Here is a 23780-nt window from a genome sequence, read left to right as displayed (position 1 = left end):
TTTAGTATGTCAAAATGTCATTAGTCCAACTCTCATCACTTACCTTCCAGATATATTTTGAACTTAAATGTATGTTTCTTTATAGAACCTCTACTTCCTCAAAAGTAGAAGAGCACTCTAGGCCCTGAACCCCGCCTTCAAAACAATTTCTCTATGTAAATCTTGCAAACATGTATTTTAAATTCTGACACTTGATTTTCCAATAATATTTCACATGTCTATTTTCTTTTATAAGATTATTTTTCAACTATTTTGTCATTTTTACTTGTAAGTCAAATGGTTTTCCCTTACTGTCATTTTTACATGTCAATCAAATGGTTTTCCCTTAAAATTGCAGACTTCACATTACAAAATTCATTGAGATTTTGTATACACTTGTTCCACCCTATTTTAAGTTCAACTTCAGGTTAGTCTCTCTTTTTCAAGGATCCCATGCGAGAAGCTACAGCTATGTTTTTTAGGCACGTAAGGTTCCAAGAAAAAAATAGCGATAATCTTTTTATTTCAAAGTAGTAGTCCCTCCTTTTCAAAACTCTAAATTTGAGTACTTGGAAATGGAGTGGGGTTGAAAACTGTCCCACCGTCTTAGGAGAAAGTTTTGACACATGTCAAAGATCGATAAATTTTTACTTCCACCACAATCAAAGATTTGAAAAGATTTTAATTTTTTTTTAATATCTTATCAATTGCACAATCATTAAATTTAGAAGCTGAAACTTTTACAATGAAATACAATGTAAAATTCATAGGATCTGACATTTAATTCTCAGGAAGCTTCCCTCCATAAAACCTCAGCCTCACAAAATATCACTAAGTCAAACGGCTGATAAACCATGGGTCCTTGGACCCCTAAGATGCATCAATACACAATTTACCATTATCCACGACCATAAAAATGCATTACAAAGGAAGATTCCACACTCTTCATGACCGCAATATGCAAAGGATCGGAGCTTTGATTTGGAAATGGCTATGCAGCCAGTTATTTAGATAATTTACCTAGGGGAGGCTTTTTTTCTAAAAACCAAGTATAGAAATTCCCCCTTGGTAAGATATCTAAATAACTGGCTGCATGGCCATTGCCCTTCGATCATATCAATTAAAGGTCCCTAGACTGTATTAGATTGCTTGCAAAGCACGTCTCAGAGAAACCACGTAAGTTAAGTACCCCTAGAATGAACAGGGTTACCTTAAAAAACCCATCGCATGCAATTTGAGCTTATCTACTTTTAATGAAGCAATTCGCTGTACTTGATATACTCCGTTCCCAAAACTCCAGTACAGCAAGGTGCTTAAAAATGAAATTCCAAACATAAAAAAGAATTAAATTTCAAATCATGGACTTTGTCATTACTTTCAATACGAACTAAATTCACCTAAAAACATCACATAACTTATCTGACATACAATTCAAACAGTCAAACGAAAAATCCTGCTTCTTACATCGATGTCCTTATTAAACAAAATATTTTAGCTAAGTTCCTTGTAAAGCTATGGAATTGATCCAGACTGGTCCATTTGTGCCTGAGGATCAGTCTTAGGAACATTATAGACTGTTTTGAGCAGGTCTTGTATCTTGCTCAGCATAAGCAACTGGGAAGAATCGGGCTGCAAACGAGAATGTTCCTGCAGCTGAATTTTTTCAAACAGATAACGTCTCTCTGCTTCAGCCTCATTCAGCCGTAACTTAAGGTATCTACTGGCATATTCTTCTTCTGCTTTCTCAGACTTCGCTAGTGCAATGCGTTGCAGTCTTTCAGCTTCTCGTCTTGCTTCATCAGCCTTCAACTGGAACATATCGGCTTCAGCCTGTTTCAGTCTCACAATAGCCTCCAGTTCATCTATCTGTTGTTTCTTCCTTTGCCTCTCGTATTGCACGTCTGCAAGTTCTCTGCTTTTCTCCTCAAGTTCCCTAGTACACATTTCCAAGGCATTTCGTGCTTTCTTGAACACACGAGCTTTTTCATCTGCAACAGCTTCCATTTTCCTTACAGCTTCCTGCACCACCTCAACAATTCGGCCACAAGCTTCTTGTGGTGCAATCATTCTTCCCTCTTCAACCTGAGAATTTTTAACATCCTCCGTCTCTAATTCTGCACACAATGCATATTTAGCCAAATAATAAGGACTGTGATTCATTGAATGAGGGAATCAGGATGCAAAAGATGTAAATCTCAGTTTAACTGAAAGACAACATTTATTTATTTGAACAGCCCAAATTGTGCTCATTAATTGATCACAGATATCGTCTCTACAAGAATGTAAAATAAATTATCGATTTAATTAATGATGCAAAAATGAAATAGAAATTTGTCCTTCAAGCCACAGAAAGCTACTTAAGCAGAAAATTATACTGCGCAAGGCAAAATGATCACATTTTTATCAACATTGTAGTAGATAATTTGGCCTCTTTGGGTCCAACGTTTAAAAAATCTCAAGTACAAATAACAAAATGATTCACCTATACAACTGTTCTAAAGTAACGCTAGAAAGTCTAGCATAATACAATGAGGACATAAATAAGTAAACCGCACGGTTACAAAAGAACAGTTAACGTTTGTGTTTCCTCTGTTTGAGAACATTCTTTGCAATGTAAAATCAATAATGAATTAAATTATCATTATATACTGAATCTGTTACTGCAAATAAACCAAGACACAGTTCCAATTTTTTCTCGTTTGTTGGTCTCTGAGTTCTATCTATTTGTCAAAGCTATCAAGTTTCCAACTGCAAGGATGTTAATCATGGCCATCACTGACTAAACTTCAGATTTTTGGCGGGAATTTGTCCACCCAGAGACTAAGTTATCTTCAGATTATTGCTATGAATTTGTCCCTCAAGAAAATATGGAAGTCTTCAGATTATTGCTATAAATTTGTCCCTCAAGAAAATATGGAAGGTATCCATAAGGGTATTTTCCCTGTTTATCTCTGGTCAACAAGGAAAGACAACTCAGCTTTATATGCTTATTGATCACTTTTGTGCCTTCATTTGAAACTTTGTTTCCTACAATTTCATTTTTTGTCTGCTTTCCAGTTTCCTCTTCAGCTGGAGAGAATCAGGAATTTCTGTCAATTGCCTCGTGCTCATATTTTATTCTCTGATCTCCAGTTTCCTCTTAGGGATTTTCGGAAAAATCACCCCTGTGCTCATAATGAACTTGCATAAAGCCCAAAGTTCTGTTGATTCTCTCCAGAAGATTACAAAGAAGATTTGGCAATAGGATTTTGCTGATAACATTATTCAGTTCAAGGCAGCTAACTGTGATTGAACAAATCTGATATCTATACCAGATGGATCAAGGTCTCGCTGCTCTAAGAAGTGGACAGGACAAGGAAGGAAGGATCAAATACTAAGGGTTTATCAACCTGATGAAAAACTGAAAGATGAAGCTCTAGCAGGTCAAAAACTATATATTAATCCCAAATGAGTAAATGAAAAGCAAGTAAAGCTTCCAAGCAGGGTAACGTTATTATGGACAAAGGAAATTGTTGAGAAGAAGATTTTTTGACTCAAATGATTATAAATATGCCATTAACTGTACAAATATAGTTCTCCAACTTGAGGAAAGTAGTGCCAGTGATATCTTTCTATCACTTCACAATTTGGCATTGGTGAAGTCTTCTATGGAAAATCTGATGAAGACGTGGATAGTGCGGATGATAGGACTAGCCCAGCTCTCCTTGGCATTGAGCTGCGATCTGGGAAGACAGTTTCTTCTTCATTAGAGGCAGCGGCCACGAATCGTGAAGCTAAGACAGGCTCCTCTAATGAGTCTACAAACATGATGCAAATCAGATCACTGCGGATATGTAAGCCACATAGATGTGGATTAGGGATGCCAGATGGTCAACTGCAAAAGATTCTGGTTCATGCTGATCCTGGGGAGAATGCTATGGATGGGCTCCACTCTAGGCAACCTACAGGAATGCTCTTTACAGGTTTCACACTTGCAGTAATTATTTTCTCTCCCTTTTTACAGAATATGAAGGGTCATCTTCCTGTTCTGCATAAGGTCTTTGAGGTTGTATTCTCTAACCCACCAATTGTCAAAAGTCCTATCATCCCTATTGAATATTTCAACTTCTGTCTGGGAGGTATTCTTCTCTTTTGATGACTCTCCTAATGTCAAGCTGTGAGATAACTATGTTTTGGAAATTTCTTCATGGCTGGACTACCACTCTTTGGTAGGAATTCTTTTTGGCAGAGCTATAGATGCAGGTAAATTTTTTGGATGGATGGCTAAGGTATGGCCATATATGGGTCTGCCAGTTATTTCTTCCTTCATAGGGTTTCTTTCTGTTGTCCTTTGGTTTTGCCAGAGATTGTGCCATTTGCCTGGAACAACTGTCAATGGTTTTATGCAAGCACGTCTCTTTTTATGTCCTTGGGATCCCTCCTTTAATCTTAATTGTGTTTCTTTCTCAAAGATGCCTTTCTGGATTTGATTTCGCAACCTCCCCTTTGTCTGTAGAATAGCCAAAATGATATCCCTGCTGTCTGAAAAGATTTGTTTTTGAAGGTGTATGCAGATCAGAACACTTCCTATGGCAGGAAGTCTTGAGTGTGTGTGGACCCTTACTTCACCTGTCGTCCACACTCGTTACCATTCTTTCCTCCTTTGAGTCTTTAGCCTATATTACCCGGGGACACGTTCCCACCCAAAAAACATAGGTACCATAAATGGAATCAGTTTAGGGGACCTGGGGACAGCCAGAAATGTTTCCAAGCTATCCCCGGATGAGCTGAAATATTGGAAACTGTTCCTGAAATGTTGGGACAGTCAACCCAAGGATTGGAAACTTTTGACCGTCCCCAGTACGGCTAGGAACAGCCAAGCTGTCCTCCAACAGTCACAGGGACAGAATATCGATTCCAGCAGCAGCAACCATAAAGTAACACCTTTTTTAATTTATTTGCTACTGCATATTCCTTGGAATGAATTCACCAGTATGTGAGCAGCATAAATAAGAGACCTGACTTGCAAATACAATTTCAGACTGAGCGATTCTCATAACACTCACCTTATATACATATTCTTCTATATATTTTGGATATTGCAAATGCTTTGTTGTTACTGTTTTTGGGATAGAGAATTTGTTTAAAAGTTCGGATATCCATTTAGCCAAAAGGACCATTTATGTTTGAAAACATAAGAATCATTTAGTCTGATCTAAATAGGAACAATCGGCAGTTTCCCCTTTTGTATTTTATTTATTTTCTGAGATTTTTTGAAGAAAATGAATCCAGACAGGCAAAAATTATGGTCGCCTGTTTCAACACGCTTAAACTACAGATATCAATCCACAATTGCAATAAACAACATCAAACACTTCCGATTTATGTCATTAAAACCCTAGAATATTAGATGAAGCTGATTCTGAATTATAGCCTCCAAATTCGATAAGATTTATTCTCTGTTACCCAGGGCTGCATTTCCACCCAAAAACCATATGAATTATATTTATGACCGAGTATAAAATTGAAACGTGAACTCTAATTTTATTCTTTGAACTCCCATTTCAAGTTTCAACTCAATTGCTATGATCTATGATACATGATCATTGATTTGAGATTTATCGATGTTATTATGTTGCTAAAATGATTCCTATATCATATGAATATATTTGAAATTTCAGATTTCCATATATATTTTGAATTTTCCCTAGTTAATGCCCATGTTTCTGGATTTGATTGTGTGAGATTTTTTAGCATCAACATTTTGAATCACACTCTGTATTTCATTATCAGGGTGCAAGAGAGTAGCAGGAAAAGAAAAATCTCACACAATCGAATCCAGAAACTTGAGCAGTATTCTAATGGATTGTGGAAATCTGATAGCTTTAATTTTCATTATTTTTATATATCCATCCCCACTGTCATTTTCTGCTCCAAGAAAAAGAAAATTTGTTCTAGAAACCCATTTCCCTGTACTGGAAACCCGGGGTAACTTGGGTCTTCGCTTATCAATAATGTGGATTGTGAAGGGATGCAAAGCAGCATTCTACATGTAAAGGCATAAAAATTAAAAACAGAAACTTGGGTCTTCGCTTATCAATAATGTGGATTGTGAAGGGATGCAAAGCAGCATTCTACATGTAAAGGCATAAAAATTAAAAACAGAAACTGTGGCTCTGCTCATAGATTGGCATTACCATGTGGTGATTAATAGAAAGGTGTCTAAGTAAAAAGAAGCTCTAGATGCTAATTTTGTCTGGCGGAATCAAAAAAAAAATCATATTTATGGTGAGTTGTGAATAGGCGGAGAAGAAGTTAACAACCCGAAGAATCAAGAGGCTTGCTACGATGTGGCTGAAGCTAAAACTATCTAAGAAAAAGAGATCAAAAGTAGATGTGATATACCATCAGATATTTTGTGTTCTGCACAGAAGCTTTCAGCAGGCCATGTATCGAAAATTCAGACTGGCGGGTCACTGTTTGCTTCAGGATTTGTCACTAAATCAGGCTTCTATGGTTTGTGTGGGGGACATCTTTTCGAAAAAAACAGAATTCAATAACAGCACCAAAAAGCAGTGGGGTCACAAAACAAACACAGAGAAAGTACAGGTTAAAAGTCGTGGTTTGATTAATGAAGGTGGCTAATGGATGATGGGAAGCCTCCTTTCTGACAAAAGAACTGTAATTTTTCTCCAAAGCCTAAGTGTATTTTAACAGGTGGTAAAAACTGTTTGTACTGCTTGTATTTTGTTGCTTTTGTTCCTACATTTAGTTTGTTTTTAGTTTCTATATTTGTATGTTATGCTGGTGTTTTCGACATTGTGTCTCTAGGTTTTTCCATTGTATCTTCCTAGTTTACTAATTCAGTTTTAAACTTTTACAGAATTCCAAGTTAGTTTCCTCAGGGTTCATTTGTCATGTTTTCTCTTGTAAAACTCATCTTATAAAGTCTATAGAGTCATGATTTATCAACTGATACATTTTAGCTTAGTAAATCAGAGTAGAACTGCTGCATGTGGGTTCCTGCCAAGTGGGGATTCTGATGCTCTTAAGCTTCCCATTTAACGAGATATCTTGTACTTGCATAGTTGTATTTTCATAGTCGTCTTTACCCAGGGCAAAAAACAATTGGTTCTTTGTGTCTAACATGCTGCCAATGTATGACCAGTTTTTAGAACCAAAGATATCATTTAATGTGCTAAAGCCTAAAAGAAATGCTAACAAATCACACAATAAATAATGATAACAAGAAAGTTGAAGCACACACCGTCATATTGAAATTTGCTTATTTTTCCCATAAAAATGAAAATCAAATGTGCATTAATATTCTTAGACCAGTCATTTGTACTTTCCTGTGAAAATATCAAACAAGTAGCTGTTATTTTTATGTGTTTATTTGGCCCAGATACTATTATTCATTAAAACAAATGCTACTTTCCTACAAGATTAATCCTAAAATGTAACATACATAACATGAAGCAAAAGTACTTATTACTTTTAATTTTTTTAAACCTTCTGTGAGCATTTCAACTGAGTCAAGACAGTTAAAATAGCAATACGGTCAATATGGTAGGGGAGAAGGGGAAAAAAGCATGAGCTCAAATATGGCCATTGAGGTGAAACAAGCATAGGCAATAAATTAAGCATCTTGAAGTATCGACCCAGAGGTTGATTGACTGCCTAATGGAAATACTAACAAAATGCAACAAGGGTAAAGGGAAATATCTGTTTACATGTAGTTCTAAAATGATATTTTTCCATGTTAACCATAAAATGGGCTCTTCCCTACGACCAATCCTAAATTGTTGTTGCCACCATAAACCCTTCCATGAATCTTCAATGTGTTTTGATTGAAACTTTCATAAAGGTCACCCGTGAAAATCATGCCTGGCCTCTCAATTATTGACAGAGCATGAGATTACCCTCTTTTCATTGTTTAGTTAGAGGACTTCGGATCATTCTATTAGAATATCACCTTGATTAAAGGATTTACAAAATGACTATTAGGTCAACCTTGGTTAAAGGATTTTGACTGCCACAATGGTTAGAAAGTAACAACTAGGTTCGATCTGTTAAGATACAACTCACTTTGCAAATTCAGATCTCCATTCGGTTCAATTGTCGGTTCATTAACTGGACTTTATTGTACTCTCCATCTCTAATCTTCTTGGCAACCCTTCAAGCAATCACACTCCACCAATCTTTTCACTTTTCCTCTACTACTCTGTTCTTCACAAGTGCTTCACAAAATTGCCAATCAACAACGAACCAACCTTAGAAAACATCTCTTGTCTGTCTTTAAATAGGTAGCTTTGATATTTTGCCACTTCAACATCACCATAGATCTTAGGGTTTGATTAGATTCAATACATCTATTCATCATTTTGTCCTCCTCCTTTCTCGACACTTCTAGAAACTTCTCTTTAAATCATTGCCTTTGATCACATAACAAACTCAATTCGTGCATTAAATAAGCCAACTCATCAATCCTTATCATTCACGAGTTTTGACCAATCTGAAAATTCAACTGTCAGCCTCAAACTCGTTTCTTTCACAAACTGTTATTTTGCTAACACTTGGTCATCAGTGTGTTCTTCTACTCAGTCAACACTGGGTAGCTTGATCTCTACTGTTCTATCTTGCTCGGCTTTCACTAGCTTGCTTAGTCTTCACTATGCTCGATCACTACTACATTTTCTCCTTTAACTTGCTCGGCCATAACTATCACTCAGCTAATACTATTGCTCGGCTATCTCTTAAGTTCCTTAATCTTCTGCTTCATTGATTTCATTCACAAGTTTTGTCCAATCCAAAAATTCAACAATGTCGGCCTCAAACTCGATTCTTTCACAAACTATTATTTTGTAAACACTTAGTCATCAGTGTTTTATTTTGCTTGGTCAACACTAGGTAGCTTGGTCTCTATTGTTCTATCTTGCTCAGCTTTCACTGGCTTGCTCAATCTTCACTATGCTCGGTCACAACTACATTTTGTCCTTCAACGTGCTCGGCCATAACTATCACTAGGCTAATACTATTTGCTCAGCTATCTCTTAAGTTCCTTAATCTTCTACTTCATCGACTTCATTGACCGACCACAATTCACCAAGTCTTACTTGTGTTTTGCTCAACTCTTCTATACTTCATATAATGATTAAACAACACATTATCTTGTCAAAGACTAACTAATCAAGTGCTCAATGTAATTCGAACAGACTTGCTCCTATTTGCTCAACAACTTCACTAGTTCATCTAGTTATCTCTCTTTTCAAATCCTTTTCATCAATCAACTCATATGGCACTCTATACTGTTAGCAAATGTCTTACCAATAAGGTTTTGACATCAATGACAACATAGCAATTGTTCCAATTGTATTTTCCAACAACAGACTACTTTCTTAGTCTCTTTTTTATTTTAAACTTTTGCTAAGCCCAATCTCAAGTGCATTCTTCAATTGAAATGCCCTAATAGGATTCTTTGGGCTTAACTTCTTAATGAAGGATGGTCCTATGGTTGAAGTAGAATGAGGGAACAAAATCTAGTAAGTAAAAAATTATAACAACAATGTATCTCAAATGTGTGCGTCCAAAAATTGATGTTCGAAAATTTTTGAATAAGCATTTCCCATTTCATAGCTTTCAGATAACAACCAACCTTAGAAATATCTCTTGTCTGTCTTTAAATAGGTAGCTTTGATCTTTTGTTGCTTAAACATCACCATAGATCTTAGAGTTTGATTAGATTCAATGAATCTATCCATCATTTTGTGCTCCTACTCCTTTCTTGACACTTCTAGAAACTTCTCTTTAAATCATTGCCTTTGATAGTATAACAAACTCAATTCGTGCATTAAATACGCTAGCTCATCAATCTTTATCATTCACGAGTTTTGACCAATCCGAAAATTCAACTATGTCGGCCGCAAACTCAATTCTTTCACAAACTGTTATTTTGCTAATACTTGGTCATCAGTGTGTTCTTTTGCTCAATCAACACTGAGTAGCTCAGTTTCTATTGTTCTATCTTGCTCGACTTTCACTAGCTTGCTCGATCTTTGCTACGCTCGATCAGTACTACATTTTCTCTTTCAACTTGCCCGACCATAACTATCACTCAGCTAATACTGTTTGCTCAGCTATCTCTTAAGTTCCTTAATCTTTTGGTTCATTGACTTCATTCATGAGTTTTGACCAATCTAAAAATTCAACTAAGTCGGCCTCAAACTCGATTCTTTCACAAACTGTTATTTTGCTAACACTTGATCATCAGTGTGTTCTTCTGCTCAGTCAACACTGGATAGCTTGGTCTCTACTGTTCTATCTTGCCCGGCTTTCACTAGCTTGCTCGGTCTGCACTACCCTCAATCACTACCACATTTTCTCTTTCAACTTGCTCGACCATAACGATCACTTGGCTAATATTGTTTGCTCAACTATCTCTTAATTTCCTTAATCTTTTGCTTCATTTACTTCATTAACTGACCACAATTCACTAAGTCTTACCTATGTTTTGCTCAACTCTTCTATACTTCATATCATGATTAAATAACACATTATCTTGTCAAAGACTACCTAATCAAGTGCCCATTGTAATTCTAACATACCTGCTCATATTTACTCAACAACTTCAATATTCATCTAGTTATCTCTCTTTTCAAATCCTCTTCTTCAATCAACTGATATGGCACTGTACACTATTAGCAAATGTCTTACCAGTAAGGTTCAACATCAATGACAACATAGTGTTGTGAGGTTTTCACACCATTGCCCCAAAATTTTGGGGACCCCCCCTTTTTTTTATCGCCTGGGCAAATTTTTTGATTGTCCAACAATTTTGAGAATTTTGAGCCTTGGACACTTTCAGGCCAATGGAAAAGACTTAGCTTATTTTCACCTGATTTTTTTAGCTTGATTTTCCAGAGCCACCAATTCTATCCTTAGGCCCAACAAATTTCAAAGTTAATTCCAACTTGGTAGAATAAAATTGTGAATTTTGTCCTTAGACATTTTCTTTTGAAAATTTGGATATAATTGTATAAATTTGGACAATTTTCAAATAAATGAAATTTTTGTTAAATTTGGTCTTTTGGAAAATCTTAATTTTTTTTTGGTAAAGAAAATTAATTTTTGTGATGGTGAAGTCAAATTGCAAAATCGATTTTTAGGCTCTAGAGAAATAATTTTGTTTGTGTTAAAACGCTGAAATTGCTTAGCTAAATCAATTTGGAAAAAAATTGCAAAAAATTGGCTTTAATAGATTAAAATTGCTTTGAAAAACTTTTGCCTTTAATGAAATTGGTAATTTAAAATTGAAAAATGGCTTTTGGTTAGCCAAAATCCAATTTTAATGACGTATTAATTACTAAATCCTCATTAAATGGAAATATTTAACATCTCCAAGGCACCATTTAATTTCTTTTTGCAATTTAGAACTAATTGGCAATTTTCATTTTGGCAAAATTAATATTTCGCTAAGTATTTAATTGTCGGCCATAATTTTGCATTAATTTTTTGTTTTTCTTGCTCCCAGGGTCCAAGTCGGCTAGCTTGGAGGGAGTAAGAAAGTTGGGTATAAGAGGAAGCCTCTCTCCCATTTTCTCCTCACTTCTCACTTCTCCTTCTCAAGGTGTTGGCGATTTTGCAAAAGCAGGTCTGCACTCTTCTTGTTTGGCGAAATTTGTGGGAGCCGAAATTTGTGGAAGATAAAATTTTGATTTTTGCCCTAGGTTGGGTAATTTTATTTGGAGATGAATTACATGATAAATTTCTGATTTGCAAGTGGATTTGAAGTTCTTGAGGTCTGGTACTAATTCCAAAAAGTCGCTGTACGATTATTGGTTAAGATGAATTTTCATCATTTAGAGTTGCAAGGGGTCCTTAAGCTAACATCCTTCTTTTGTTCTAGTTTAAGGATTGCTTCCCTTGGTTCTACTTGCCTTCTGGTCCACCACTCTACCATCCCGTAATAGGGCAACAAGAATGGAGGATGTTAGTGCAAGTAAGAATCCCAAGCGGACAAACACTAAGAAAAACAAAGAGGATATGATGCCCAAAACACCTTTCTTCTCAAAAATGAAGCAAATAACCGACACCAATATCAATGCAGTGGACATGATATGGATGAAGGACAGACTAAAGGAAGGACAATCCACCTTGGCTATTGGTAAAGGTAATTTCAAATCATTTAGAGTTGAAAGAGGTCCTTAAGTGGATTTCCTTCTTTCGTTCTAGTCTAAGGATTGCTTCCCTTGGTTCTACTTGCCTTCTGGTCCACCACTCTATCATCTCGTAATAAGGCGATGAGTATGGAGGATGTTAGTGCAAGTAAGAATCCCAAGTGGACAAACACTAAGAAAGACAGAGGATATGATGCCCAAAACACCCTTCTTCTTGAAAATGAGGCGAATAACCAATACTAATGGTGGTACAATAAAAGGATATACAAAAGGCAGTTGCACATCACAGCCCAAGCATCGACACTTTCATTACGACCATGATGAATGACAATGGAGCAGCCCTTGATTTTGAAGACATCAGAGAAGAGGATATCAATGAGACAAATTCTGGATCGAGGTTGGCTGAGTTGGGAAAGGTTGCTATCAAGAAGAAGCATTTGGGCACCCTTTCCTCTCTCAGTGCTTTTATCGGATTTGCGAAGGAATATGAGAAGGATCACGAAAGGATACTACAAGCAACGAGCAACGTGGCGAAGTCAGCGGAACTCAGGGCAAAGCACACACCTTGTCCTCCTATGGAAGAAGTTAACGAAAGGCTAGCTAAGTTCATTGCCTTAGCTAAGAAAATGAAAGAAAAGGAAAGATTTATATTAGAAGATCATTTGATGTAAGCCCAAGTGGCAATTTCCCTTTCTTCTAGAATAGAACAAGTGTCTATTTCTGATTGGCCACCATTTTGGTGCCTCCTCATTGGTTGCCACTTTTTGCACTTTTTTCATTGGTCCATTGATGAGGTGGCAGCTTCTCATTGGTCGATGGGGTGTCAACCCTAATTAGGGTTTTGAGGATCCAATCTGGATCATTGATCTTGTTTTGATCTCTACCGTCCGTTGTATTTTTGGCCCCTATATAAGGCCATTTGCTCTCATTTGTAAAAGGTTGGAGAAATTGTTGCGAAGATAATACCAAAATTGCTCTCTTTTTCATTGTTGCGATTTGCATGTTGATTAAGAACATTGGGTATTATTGCATGTTTTCTACTTCCACTTCATTAGCTTTCCTTTCAAGTTGTTAAAGTTGGTTTCATTTCAAGTTGCTAAGTAGAAGTGAAGTAGATGGATAGTTGTATGGAAGCATTGGTAAATGTTTGATAGGGATCAATACTAGACCACTAGCATCTTAGGAGCTGGTTGGGAAGCTTTGTGTGGTAAACTAGTTTATTATTCCTTTGAATCATTGCACCTGTGGAAGTGAGGCCGTTGGTCAGCTCTCATTAGGTTCAATCCCTGTCCATTTGCTAACCTTCCATTCGTAGGAGTAGGAGTAGAATAGTGAGTAGTTGGGTAGTCGAAGTTTAGAGAGAAGGAAGTTAGAGGAGTAAGTTAAGTATCAAAGCACATCCATTCACCTTCCACAACCATCGCTTTCCCATCAACATCATCACTGGCAGACACATCCTCCATCACCACCACCACCATCAACATTATCTGCCTCCACACATCTCACAAACCGAGCCACCATCACCTTCATTCCACCAAAGTCCAAGTCATCTTTGAATAAATAGCGTAAGGCCACCTACGTGATTACCAGCAAATCACATCGATAAAACTGAGCGAGTATCCAACGGTGTAAGGAACATTGGAGTTATACTCATGTCTCATGAGCATTAACTTCTCAAGAGAGGAGTTGCATGTTTGATATCCCATATTGAATATTCAAATCCTAATATGTTATATAAGTGATACAAAACTCGCATCAACACATAGCAATTGTTCCAACTGTAGTTTCCAACAACAGATTACTTTCTTAGTCTCTTTTTTATTTTAAGCTTCTGCTAAGCCCAACCTCAAGTGCATTCTTCAATCAGAATGCCCTAATAGCATTCTTTGGGCTTAACTTCTTAATGAAGAGTGGTCCTATGGTTGAAGTAGAATGAGAGAACAAAATCTAATAAGTAAAAAAATTATAACAATAATGTATCTCAAATGTGTGCGTGCAAAAATTGAAGTTTGGAGATTTCTGAATAAGCATTTCCAATTTCATAGCTTTCAGACATGGAAGTAAAGGACAGGCATTACATGGCATTTATGGTAATGGCCTTGTATAAGATTGCTTGGTTGTGTATGGATGTAAGCAATATATAATGATAAGTTGTTCCAACTTTCAAAAACAGAAAAAAATTAACTTTCCTTATTGTACAGCACACTGAGTACTTCAGGATGTTATTTGAAGAGTAGGAAATTGGTTTTTCTAGTGAGTGTTCTGGCCTGTGGAGGTTTTGATGGTATACTCTTAGGCTTTCTTGTATTAGCTCTATTATAGAGATAGAACTACTAATCTTTTGCTACAATCGATTATCTCCCAGACTGCCCCAAATGGCAGCTTATTGTTTAATAGGAAATTGAGGAACATCCTCAATGTTAAAAATAAAGCATCCTTGAGAATGATAAAAGGAGTGTTCAATTTAGGAGAACATGGGAACACAAAAGCCAGTTGAACAATAAGATATTGAAGCTGGTTTTACCAAGGTAGAAGAAGTTGGATCCAATATACATTATAATGAATAAGAAAAATTGACTGAAACTAAGACTGCAAAAGCTGAAATCCTGGTTCTTCACCAGGAAATTTGTATTGTCCACTAGCAAAAAGAATTGTTGGCCGCTTTGTGCAAGACCTAGCAAAGTATGTAAAGCACCTGCCTCACTGTTCACCTAAATGGGAGATTGGACATCTCAGCATCTTCATAGTGTCAGGACTGGCAAATGAGAGTCTCAGAGCTTCTGAAGGGAGGTAATTCTCTGGCACCTAATTGGTCAAGACTCTTCTGTCAGTTCTGGTGGACAAGAGATTGGGGAAAGGTATCAGACTGGCAAGAGCTCATCTACTCCCAAATAATCTTTGGATGGTCAGCACAGCAAGCAGATGCTTTTTGGTCTCCAAAGATATTGTGAACTTTGGTCGTTTGGCTTTATGCTTAATGTCCTTTGCTCCTATTCAATGTACTCTCTGTACTTGTTGATTCAAAATTATATTCATAGAATTAACTAAAGTTACCTTGAAAAGTATTCAGGTCATTATTTCTTAGTTAGCCTGATCTCTTTTGGTTCCTGGTGAATCAGCTCTACTACCAGGATGGCTATAAATGTCTTTTAAAATTGTTTTGGCTTGATGTCCCAGTTTTCCTTGAGTGTGGACCCACAGTTTACCTATAAAGAAAGATTAACACTCTTTATAAAAAAATTGTTGTATTTATTACAAGTTCATACTAAATGTTTGTACAAATACTAGCATAAATTTATTAAGAATTTTTTTTAACTAGTTATGTTTCAATGTTTTAAATATTTTAAGCATTTTGAGTTACACTATTTAATGGGGGGTATATGGTTGGCAGTGTTTTGTATATTTTTTTTAGAATACAAAAAGAAAATCATAGATTACCGTTTCTCAAACATAATCAAGAATTGTTTACCTGGTCCATTTACTTTTAAAATGCAGCTAATTTTGTTGGTTTCTGATAAGAGTGGACACAGTATACAACAATATGAGGACATTTGTGACTTAGAGTAAAAGCATTGCAAGGATATAATAGCAGGCAAAATAGGGAACTTAAACTAGAATGACTTTTAGCATGTGGAGCTTTGTAAGTTATAGAGTAAAAGCATGGGAAGGTTACCAAGGAGTTTTGACTATAATAAGCTGACCAACCATGTGTCATGTATCTGAGAAAAAGCAAAAACAAAAAGAATCTTTAATGGCTAGAAAAGTTAAACCTTGGAAGAAAATTTGCAACAATTTGCAAACAGTAGCCGCATCAACTCCTTTATTTAGAGTTTCCAAAAGTTCTTCAGCTTTCCAAAAGAGTTTCCTTCCTTTTGCATCCTCGCTTCCATGAAATATCCTCCGAACACAATCAAATTCTTTCATGAGGGCTTCCCTGTCCCAGTCATGTGCACAGTGCTGAAATATGTCCTTCACCCACCCTAACAATTCTGATGTTCTCTTGCAAGCTGTGCACTTGAAAAGCATTTCAGCTGATCCCGTTCCACCTTTAGGACTGATACCCATGCTTATTTTCCTTTCACGAATTGCACAATCTGTATGAGTCCAGTGGGAACAAGTATCACATCCCACCCATCGGCATGTATTCACATCAAAGTCAAATTTGCTGCAAATGACACACATGCAAAGATTGCAGAAACCATTCTTCGTGCTACATATTTCACAATTACAATCATCAGCTGGAAGTTGACTCTGGCATGCTATGTTTCTGCATCGTTTATGGGCAAAGATATCAATGAGAACCATCTGGGTAACACTGATATCTGGATGTAGAAAAGCCTGAATCCCTGTCTTTATAGCAACCAATATTTCCAACTGAATCTTGTGTGCCCTAGTCATTGTTTCAAGTGTAAGATCGGCCCTATTTTGGACAAGTTTTTGCAACAGTGCAAACTCTTCCCTGTGTTGTGCACCACCTGTACCTTCAAGAATTGCTCGAAGCTCAATTTTGAGATCTTCTAAAAACTCTTCTGGCTGCTCACGCATACGTTCTGCAATCACATCTAACCTTTCTCCAGCTACATCTCGAAGGAGTATCCGATCTGAGTTGGCTACTCTGTGAACCACTGTTTGCTCTGGACGTTCACTTTCTTCTTCTGTTTCTTTGTCCCTCTCAATGTCCATTTCATATCGAGACTGCTCTGCAACCCCTTCTGCCCTTGTCTGCTCTGCAGGCCAAGTTTCCCGTGAGCTTGCACTCTCTGATGGAGATTCACGAACATGTTCTGGATGACCAGTGGGACCTCTTAAATCTGCTGATCCACAAACATCAGAAGAAGCAAGAGAAAGGGAGGTCTGTAGCCCTGGAGTCCTAGATTGCTGCCTCGGTGGAGGCATTTGCTGCTGCTGTTGCTGTTGAAATGAGGCTCCAGAGGAAGTCCCCATGAAATCCAAAAGCTTTTCTAATCAGTCAAGGTCAATTTTTCCACTTGTCTGTTTCACCGAAGACAATTTTGCTACCAAACTGCTATAATTTGGCAAAAATGTGCCTATAACATCCCTTGTTGCTTTAGCCTAGCAATAAATAACACAACCACTATTATCCTCATCAATGCCAACTCCTTTAACTTGTCCAAATTTCTCTTATGCACACAAAATTAACTATGCTGCCACTTTAGGTTGTTTCAAATGTTCTACTTCGGATTTTCACTGATCCTTCTTCTGTAAAGTATGCAATACCATGACATCTATAATCAGCATAAACAATAAATAAATGGTATAGATTCTACAATCAATCTTCCATCTTGCATATTTTGCACTTTCCCATAGAAGTACATCAAAAGAAGTTGTTATTATAAAGCAAATTTTTTTCCTTTCAAAAAAAAATTAATGCCAAATATTGTAACTGCCGAAATTATGCAGCAAACACACATGATGAACCAATCACCAGCATCAATGTCCTGCAACTGAAGATTTAACAAAGCAAACAAATGTGAGCATGGGCAACATCACTGTGAATGCCCCCTGTACAGAGAATGGCCAAATCCAGCAAGGAACCAAATAAGACTCCAATCACCTGCCTGCAGAGGTTATTTGTAGCACTTCCAACAGAAGCCTCACAGGTGAAGTCACTAAATCTAAACTAGGACTGGGATATGACTACCTGTGAATTATAAGGCACTTCCAACATGGTCCAGGTTACATAGGGAAGACCTCACTCTGACTCAAAGCCAAAAGCCTTGTAATATTTATTTGTCAAAAGCATTGAACAAGCTTGCTTAAATAAAATTTTGAAATTTTCAAGGTACAAATTGTGAATATTTGACATGACGTGATTGGGTTACCTTAAAACTAGGAACCACATAGAGATTGGGCACAGGAAAGGAGACAGGTCGGGCCCACAGAGAGCAGCAGATGACAAAGCAGGAGAGACAAAACCCTATTATTATTTTATCAAACACTGAGATTATAAGTTGGACTCTACAAACTATCCTTTGTTCTCTTTTTTTTCCTACTGTATTTGTTTATGAACGAAAACTGCATTCACCTTCTCTCACAACAAAACAAGCTCCACACCTAAACACACAGCAAACACAAACATAGAGAGATTCTAAATCCGGGTTAACAATGCAGAATATTGTGAGGCTAAGAATAGGAGGCCCTACACCGAAAATTCAGGATCAGGACAGGCAGCAGTATGGGAACCTAAACCAGTATTTGAACACTCTTAGGATGGCACAATGGTCGCTCTGCAGTCCTCAAATGCAATCACAACCAAAGGCTGTTGCAGATCGTCGATACATCTCGCCACAAACGCAGCAAGAAGAGCATCACAATGTAAACACCAAATTCATTTTCCTCAATGAAAAAGCAATACCTAGGGATACTTAAATGAAGCCAGATCCGAAAGAAGAAAAGACAACTGCAGAAGAGGAAACTTATCGTGATTTTACTAAGGACAGCTACAAACCTCCTAGTAACCGACACAAAGGAACAAGCAAAAGATGTTTCACCAACACAAGAAGAATCTCAGGAAACTGTGACAGGGATTCCTACAATAAAAGATGGGGCAGACAAAGGAACTTGCGGAGGGGGCTTTCTACAAGAACCTTACAGCCCCTCCTCCTCTCCTTTGCTTTGGTCTTCGGAAACGTATGTGAATGACCTTATGGACATGAAAAGAAGGGTAGAGGACTTGGAGGAGAAAGGACAGCAGGATAGAGATAGGTTGCAGGTGGTCACAATAACCAGCTGGAAACTTGAAAGAGAAAATAAATGGTTGAAAAAGCAAGTCTTAAATCTTCAAGACGACATCGAGAGAGGGCAGCAAGAAATAATCATTACCAAACAGGCTTTGAACGAAGGGAAAGTGACAATAGAAAACAACTTGGAAAAAATAACTAAATCAGATACCACAACAAAAATGGAGGAAGTTCAAACAACATTAACAGGCATGGTGCTAAGAGAAAATGAACTAAAAGAGCAAATAAAAGAAGTCAAATCATGGGCACAAGTGGTCAATGAACCATCCATGGAACATAAGGAAGTCATTCAAAAACAAGTCAGGAGACAAATCAAAGAGGAGAAGGAAATACAAGAAAAGGCTGTAAACATCATTATTAAAAGCTTAAAAGACTATGGGGAATGTGAGAAAACGGAGATTTTGACACATGACTTCCTTAGGGACAAACTAAAATGGATGGGTAAAATCTGAGAAGCAAATAGAATTGGGAGAAGTATGGGAATGGGGAAAAATAGATATGTGAGAGTTACTTTCAGCAACATAGAAGATAAGAGTGCAATCTTGAAGAACAAAGGCTTACTCAAAGACACCCAAATATACGTAGATGAGGATTTAACCATTAACCAGCAAGAGGAAAGGAGGAAGGAGTGGGAGAAAGTAAAATCAGCAAGGGCTGCCGGCAAATGGGCTTGGATGGAAAACGGTAAAGCACAAATTGTCGACAAATCAGCGAATCAAGAATAGGAACTTAGGGCCCACGAGAGTATCTAAGCATGATGAGTTAGAATTGTAGAGGATATCCACGGAGAAGAGGATCGAGGTTGGGGTCCATAGCCAAGGGACAAGACATTATTTGTCTCGTAGAAACACACGAACATGAGGATGTAGGATTCCAAATTTGAAAATGTACAATAAAATCTTCGTGTGGAATGAAAAAACAAAGACAGGTATAAAAGACATGGAGGGATTACTATCTTCATAAAAGATACATGGAACAAAATCATAAAATTGGAGAAAGAGGACCCAAATAAACAATTTATATGGCTGAAGATTGAGGATGATGAGGAGATCACATGGCTAGCAGTGTGCTATTTCGCACCAAAAAGCTCTAAATTCTACAAAAAGAGACATCTAGACAACGAAGATCCATTTGCAGCTGTAAAAAAAGTCATGCTTTCCTTTAATCAAACTAGTAACACAATCCTTCTAGGAGATTTTAATGCTAGGACAGCGATTTAACCAGGCTATTCAGCTGGGCAACGATCTAACAGAGGACAGTAATCCCTTGTGGCTAAAAGAAGATGATGGCAATATCAGCAGACGGACTTCTCAAGATGAAAAAGGTGTTGTATCTCGCTTTGGGGCTGAACTCTTAGGGCTATGCAGCCTCTATAGGGTAGTTGTGTGTAATGGTATGAAGACATGGCCTAAATCAAACAAATTTACTTGCAAAACGTATAACGGACAAAGTGTGGTAGACTATCTAATATGTTCGCAATCAATCATCACCAAAGCAGTTGATTTTAGAATTAAACAATGTCCCATAGAGCTAAATTCAGACCATATGCCTCTCTATATTAAATACAATATAAAAGTCAAAAGACGAAAAAGTGATCAGGTCCTAGACGAAAGCACAAAAGGACATAAAGAGGGCAAGATTCTTATAAACAACGATAATAAAAAGATATTTTGCACCGCTCTTGAACAATAGCTCCAAATGGATCATGACAACACAAATATCAAGGAAAACAATGATAAGAAAAGCCACATCAGCAGCAGTTTTCTAATCCCACTAATTAAGGAAGCACTAAAGGGTTGCAAGAGAACAAGGATAAAGAAGAGCATCTCAAACACCTTTCTAGCTAACCCATGGTATGACGAAGAATGCAAGACCGCAAAAAAAAATTTAAAGGGAGAAAGGAAAACAAAACAATCATAAGAGAATACAAACAGCTGATCAAATCCAATAAAGAAGAATATGTGATTAACCAGAGAAAGGAGCTAATCATGTTAGGAAAGCAAAATCCTAAAGATTTTTGGAAGCTACAACAACCTAGGAAGCAGGTTGAAAATAAAATTACGGATTCTCAATGGTTAGAACATGCAAAGACTCTTTATGAGAGACCAGAGGACAAAGTTTCACACCCCACAACCAACAATTCAGATGAGTTATTTCCTAATGAAGACATTACTCTAGGGATAAGGAGATTTGCAAGTGGAAAAACTCAAGATATTGATGGGTTACAGGCTGAATTTCTATAACGGGGGACTGATTTGTTGACTCCACATATTAGGAACATTTTTAATATGGTCATGCAAGGTTGCTTTCCCACGAAGTGGACCACCAGTGCAGTTATTCCTCTCCATAAGAGCGGAGATGTCAACAACCCTTCCAACTACCGCACCATCATGGTGAACCCGCTATTAAGTAAACTCTACAGGAGTATGGTAGAGCGGAGAATCAACGGATGGGCAAAAAAAGAAGGGAAAAGAGCTATGGGACAGACGGGTTTTAGACCAAAACATTCCACCATTGATCACTATATTACCCTAAGGTTCCTCATGGAAAATACGTGGGATAAACAGAGGGAAGAGGCTTTTTGCTGCTTTGTTGACTTTAAGAAAACTTTCAACACTATCCCTAGGGATAAGTTATGGTATAGGATGGAAGAATTAGAGGATGGAAGGCATCTAATCTTCTTCAAAATAGGTGCAGGACAGCAGAGTTATGAGATTGGAAGACTAAGAAAACCCTCTTTGGGTTGCTGGTGATACCAGTTATTTTATATGGCAGCGAGGTATGGGGGAGCAGTGTATCAAACCATAAATGGCAGCAAATTGAAAGAATTCAAAAACACTTCATCACAACTAATCTCAAAATCAAATCCAAAGTCTCATTCGAGATTATTTTAGCAGAGGCGGGTATGTTCCCGGTGGAGGCCTCGGCAATTGTTAGATTGCTGAGCTATCTAAAAAAGGTGAGTAAAATGGATGCACATCGCTAGCCTAGTAGGGTGGTTGATGAAGAACTGGCTCAGCGGAAGAAGACATGGAAGAAACAAAACGATAAATGGTTCAATAACTAGAGCATTGACTACTTAGAATGCCCAAAAAACAATTCTGAAATATAAAAAATGGGTAGTAGGAAAAATCCGATCTATCATGTGGGCAAACCAACTAGGTAGAAAAAAAGCCTATTATGTCAAAGAATTTAATCCCACATGCAAACATGACAACAAAGAACATTTAGGAGCCAAGATCAAAGGAAAGGTAAAAATCCTAATCGCTCAATTGAGATCCAGTTCCCAACATTTGAGATGTGAAACTAGTAGATGGAAGGTCCCTAAGGAAGAGTGGGAGGACAGAATTTGTAGATCTTGCAACGAGGTTGTGGTGGAAACAGAGTGGCACTATCTGAAGGATTATACAGCATACAAAGACATTTGCAGCCAACACAGAGAAACGTTAAAAGTCGACAACATAAAAGACATTTCCGAAAGACCAAGACTCCTCAAGGGAGCCATTTCACTTATGCAGATTCACAACAAAAGAGATAAGTTGGAGAAATCCCATCAGTCTGACTAGGAGTTTTATGTGAGTCCCTTAGGCTTATGGCCTCATGGATGTCATTAAAAATCTTTCATTCATTCATTCAATTAAATGCTGACAAGAAGGTACACTTATTAACAAAGGCACGCCGGAACTAGTAACTACAACAATTCTATATGCGGCATAAATACCATCCCTGTTTTTTCCTCCAACGACTGAACTTTTCATATTCCCTGACACCCCTCCCTCTACCCATTATCCCAAGTCCACGTCGGAAAAGTGTACGAACTAACATTCTGGGCCCAGAGATATAATCTTCCAAAACCGATAACAAAGGTCACCTCGGAGCCTTACATTCTAGATGGGTTTTCACAAACTACCAAAGACTCCACATCTCATATCAAAAATTCGACAATCTCCACACTTGAAACCCACCGTTAACATAAAACCCAAACACCTAATAGAAATGCTAACCTCAAATGCATTCTTAAAGAATCCAGTTTGAATTCTTCTTATCGAGAAAAACCCTAGGGTGAAACAAGAAATTCGAAAAATAAACCTAGCACAGAAACAAAGGCTCACAAATCTTAGGCAATTGCTCTGTAGATTTTTTAGATAAGAAAACAGAATTCGAACCCCAATAAATTCATTAAAAACAACAATTGGGACTTCTTAAGGAAACCCTAACTAACCTGCGAGCGAATCCGTAAATAATCGAAGTTGCGCATTAATACCCTCTATTCGCAACTCTGAAAGTAAACCCCGCAGATTCTTGAAATAAAATCTCCCCGCTCCGTCTCTCCGTCTTTGACCTCGGTTCGAGGAAGCGAGTCTACCGACGCCACAGTTTGAAACGGGCCTCGCCAGTCGATCCGCCCGAGTGCAAGTCCGCCTACATGACGAGCGCCTCCGTTCCAAATGGCTTCAACTTTACAGTCTGTCGACTGCCTACGGTACCTATACAAATGCTAGTTGCGTTGGAAACAGAGGAATGATGACATCAGGTAAACGCGATTTAACTAATGCACACTACAGAGATGCCGAAATCAATGGACGGCAATTGGCGTTCAATGAAATGAATCTACACCATACACGGTACCTGGTAAAGGCTGCCAATTATCAGTGGCTTCTCTGTCCTTTCGGGGGAATTTTTTTTTTTCACCAGGTTTGACTCCTCTTCAAGCGGATAAGCAGAATATTTTGAAGAGAAACCAACAACTTGGGAGGGGTTCAATTTTTCCTTTTGAATATTTAAATCAATGTGTGCTTTTTCTTTTTAACATAATGTATGTCATTTGGCTATTAGTATGTGTTTTTTTCCTTTTTTCACTATTAGTTCTTTAATTTGACTTGGT

General features: G+C 37.5%; 1 protein-coding gene across 2 annotated transcripts; it reads right to left on the bottom strand.

The window, feature by feature from the left end:
• Window positions 1-1323: 1323 nt before the first annotated feature.
• LOC149534823 (OBERON-like protein) lies at window positions 1324-23358 on the bottom strand. Of its 2 annotated transcripts, none has more exons than XM_089805156.1 (3): window positions 23118-23358; window positions 15905-17354; window positions 1324-2093 (listed from the first exon to the last, which is right to left on the bottom strand). In XM_089805156.1, the coding sequence occupies exons 2-3, from the start codon at window positions 17076-17078 to the stop codon at window positions 1492-1494; spliced, it is 1776 nt and encodes a 591-aa protein (XP_089661282.1). In that variant the 5' UTR covers window positions 17079-17354; window positions 23118-23358; the 3' UTR covers window positions 1324-1491. The 2 variants fall into 2 exon arrangements, with proteins under 2 accessions (XP_089661282.1, XP_089661283.1); XM_089805157.1 differs by having other exon boundaries at window positions 15905-17207.
• Window positions 23359-23780: the final 422 nt, after the last annotated feature.

The sequence above is a fragment of the Cupressus sempervirens genome, chromosome 10 (genome assembly GCF_028749045.1).
Source record: "Cupressus sempervirens isolate cs-2001-9-10 chromosome 10, ASM2874904v1, whole genome shotgun sequence".
NCBI lineage: Eukaryota > Viridiplantae > Streptophyta > Pinopsida > Cupressales > Cupressaceae > Cupressus > Cupressus sempervirens.
The sequence above is the reverse complement of the archived record's forward strand: the minus strand, read 5'-3'. Positions and strand labels throughout refer to the sequence as shown.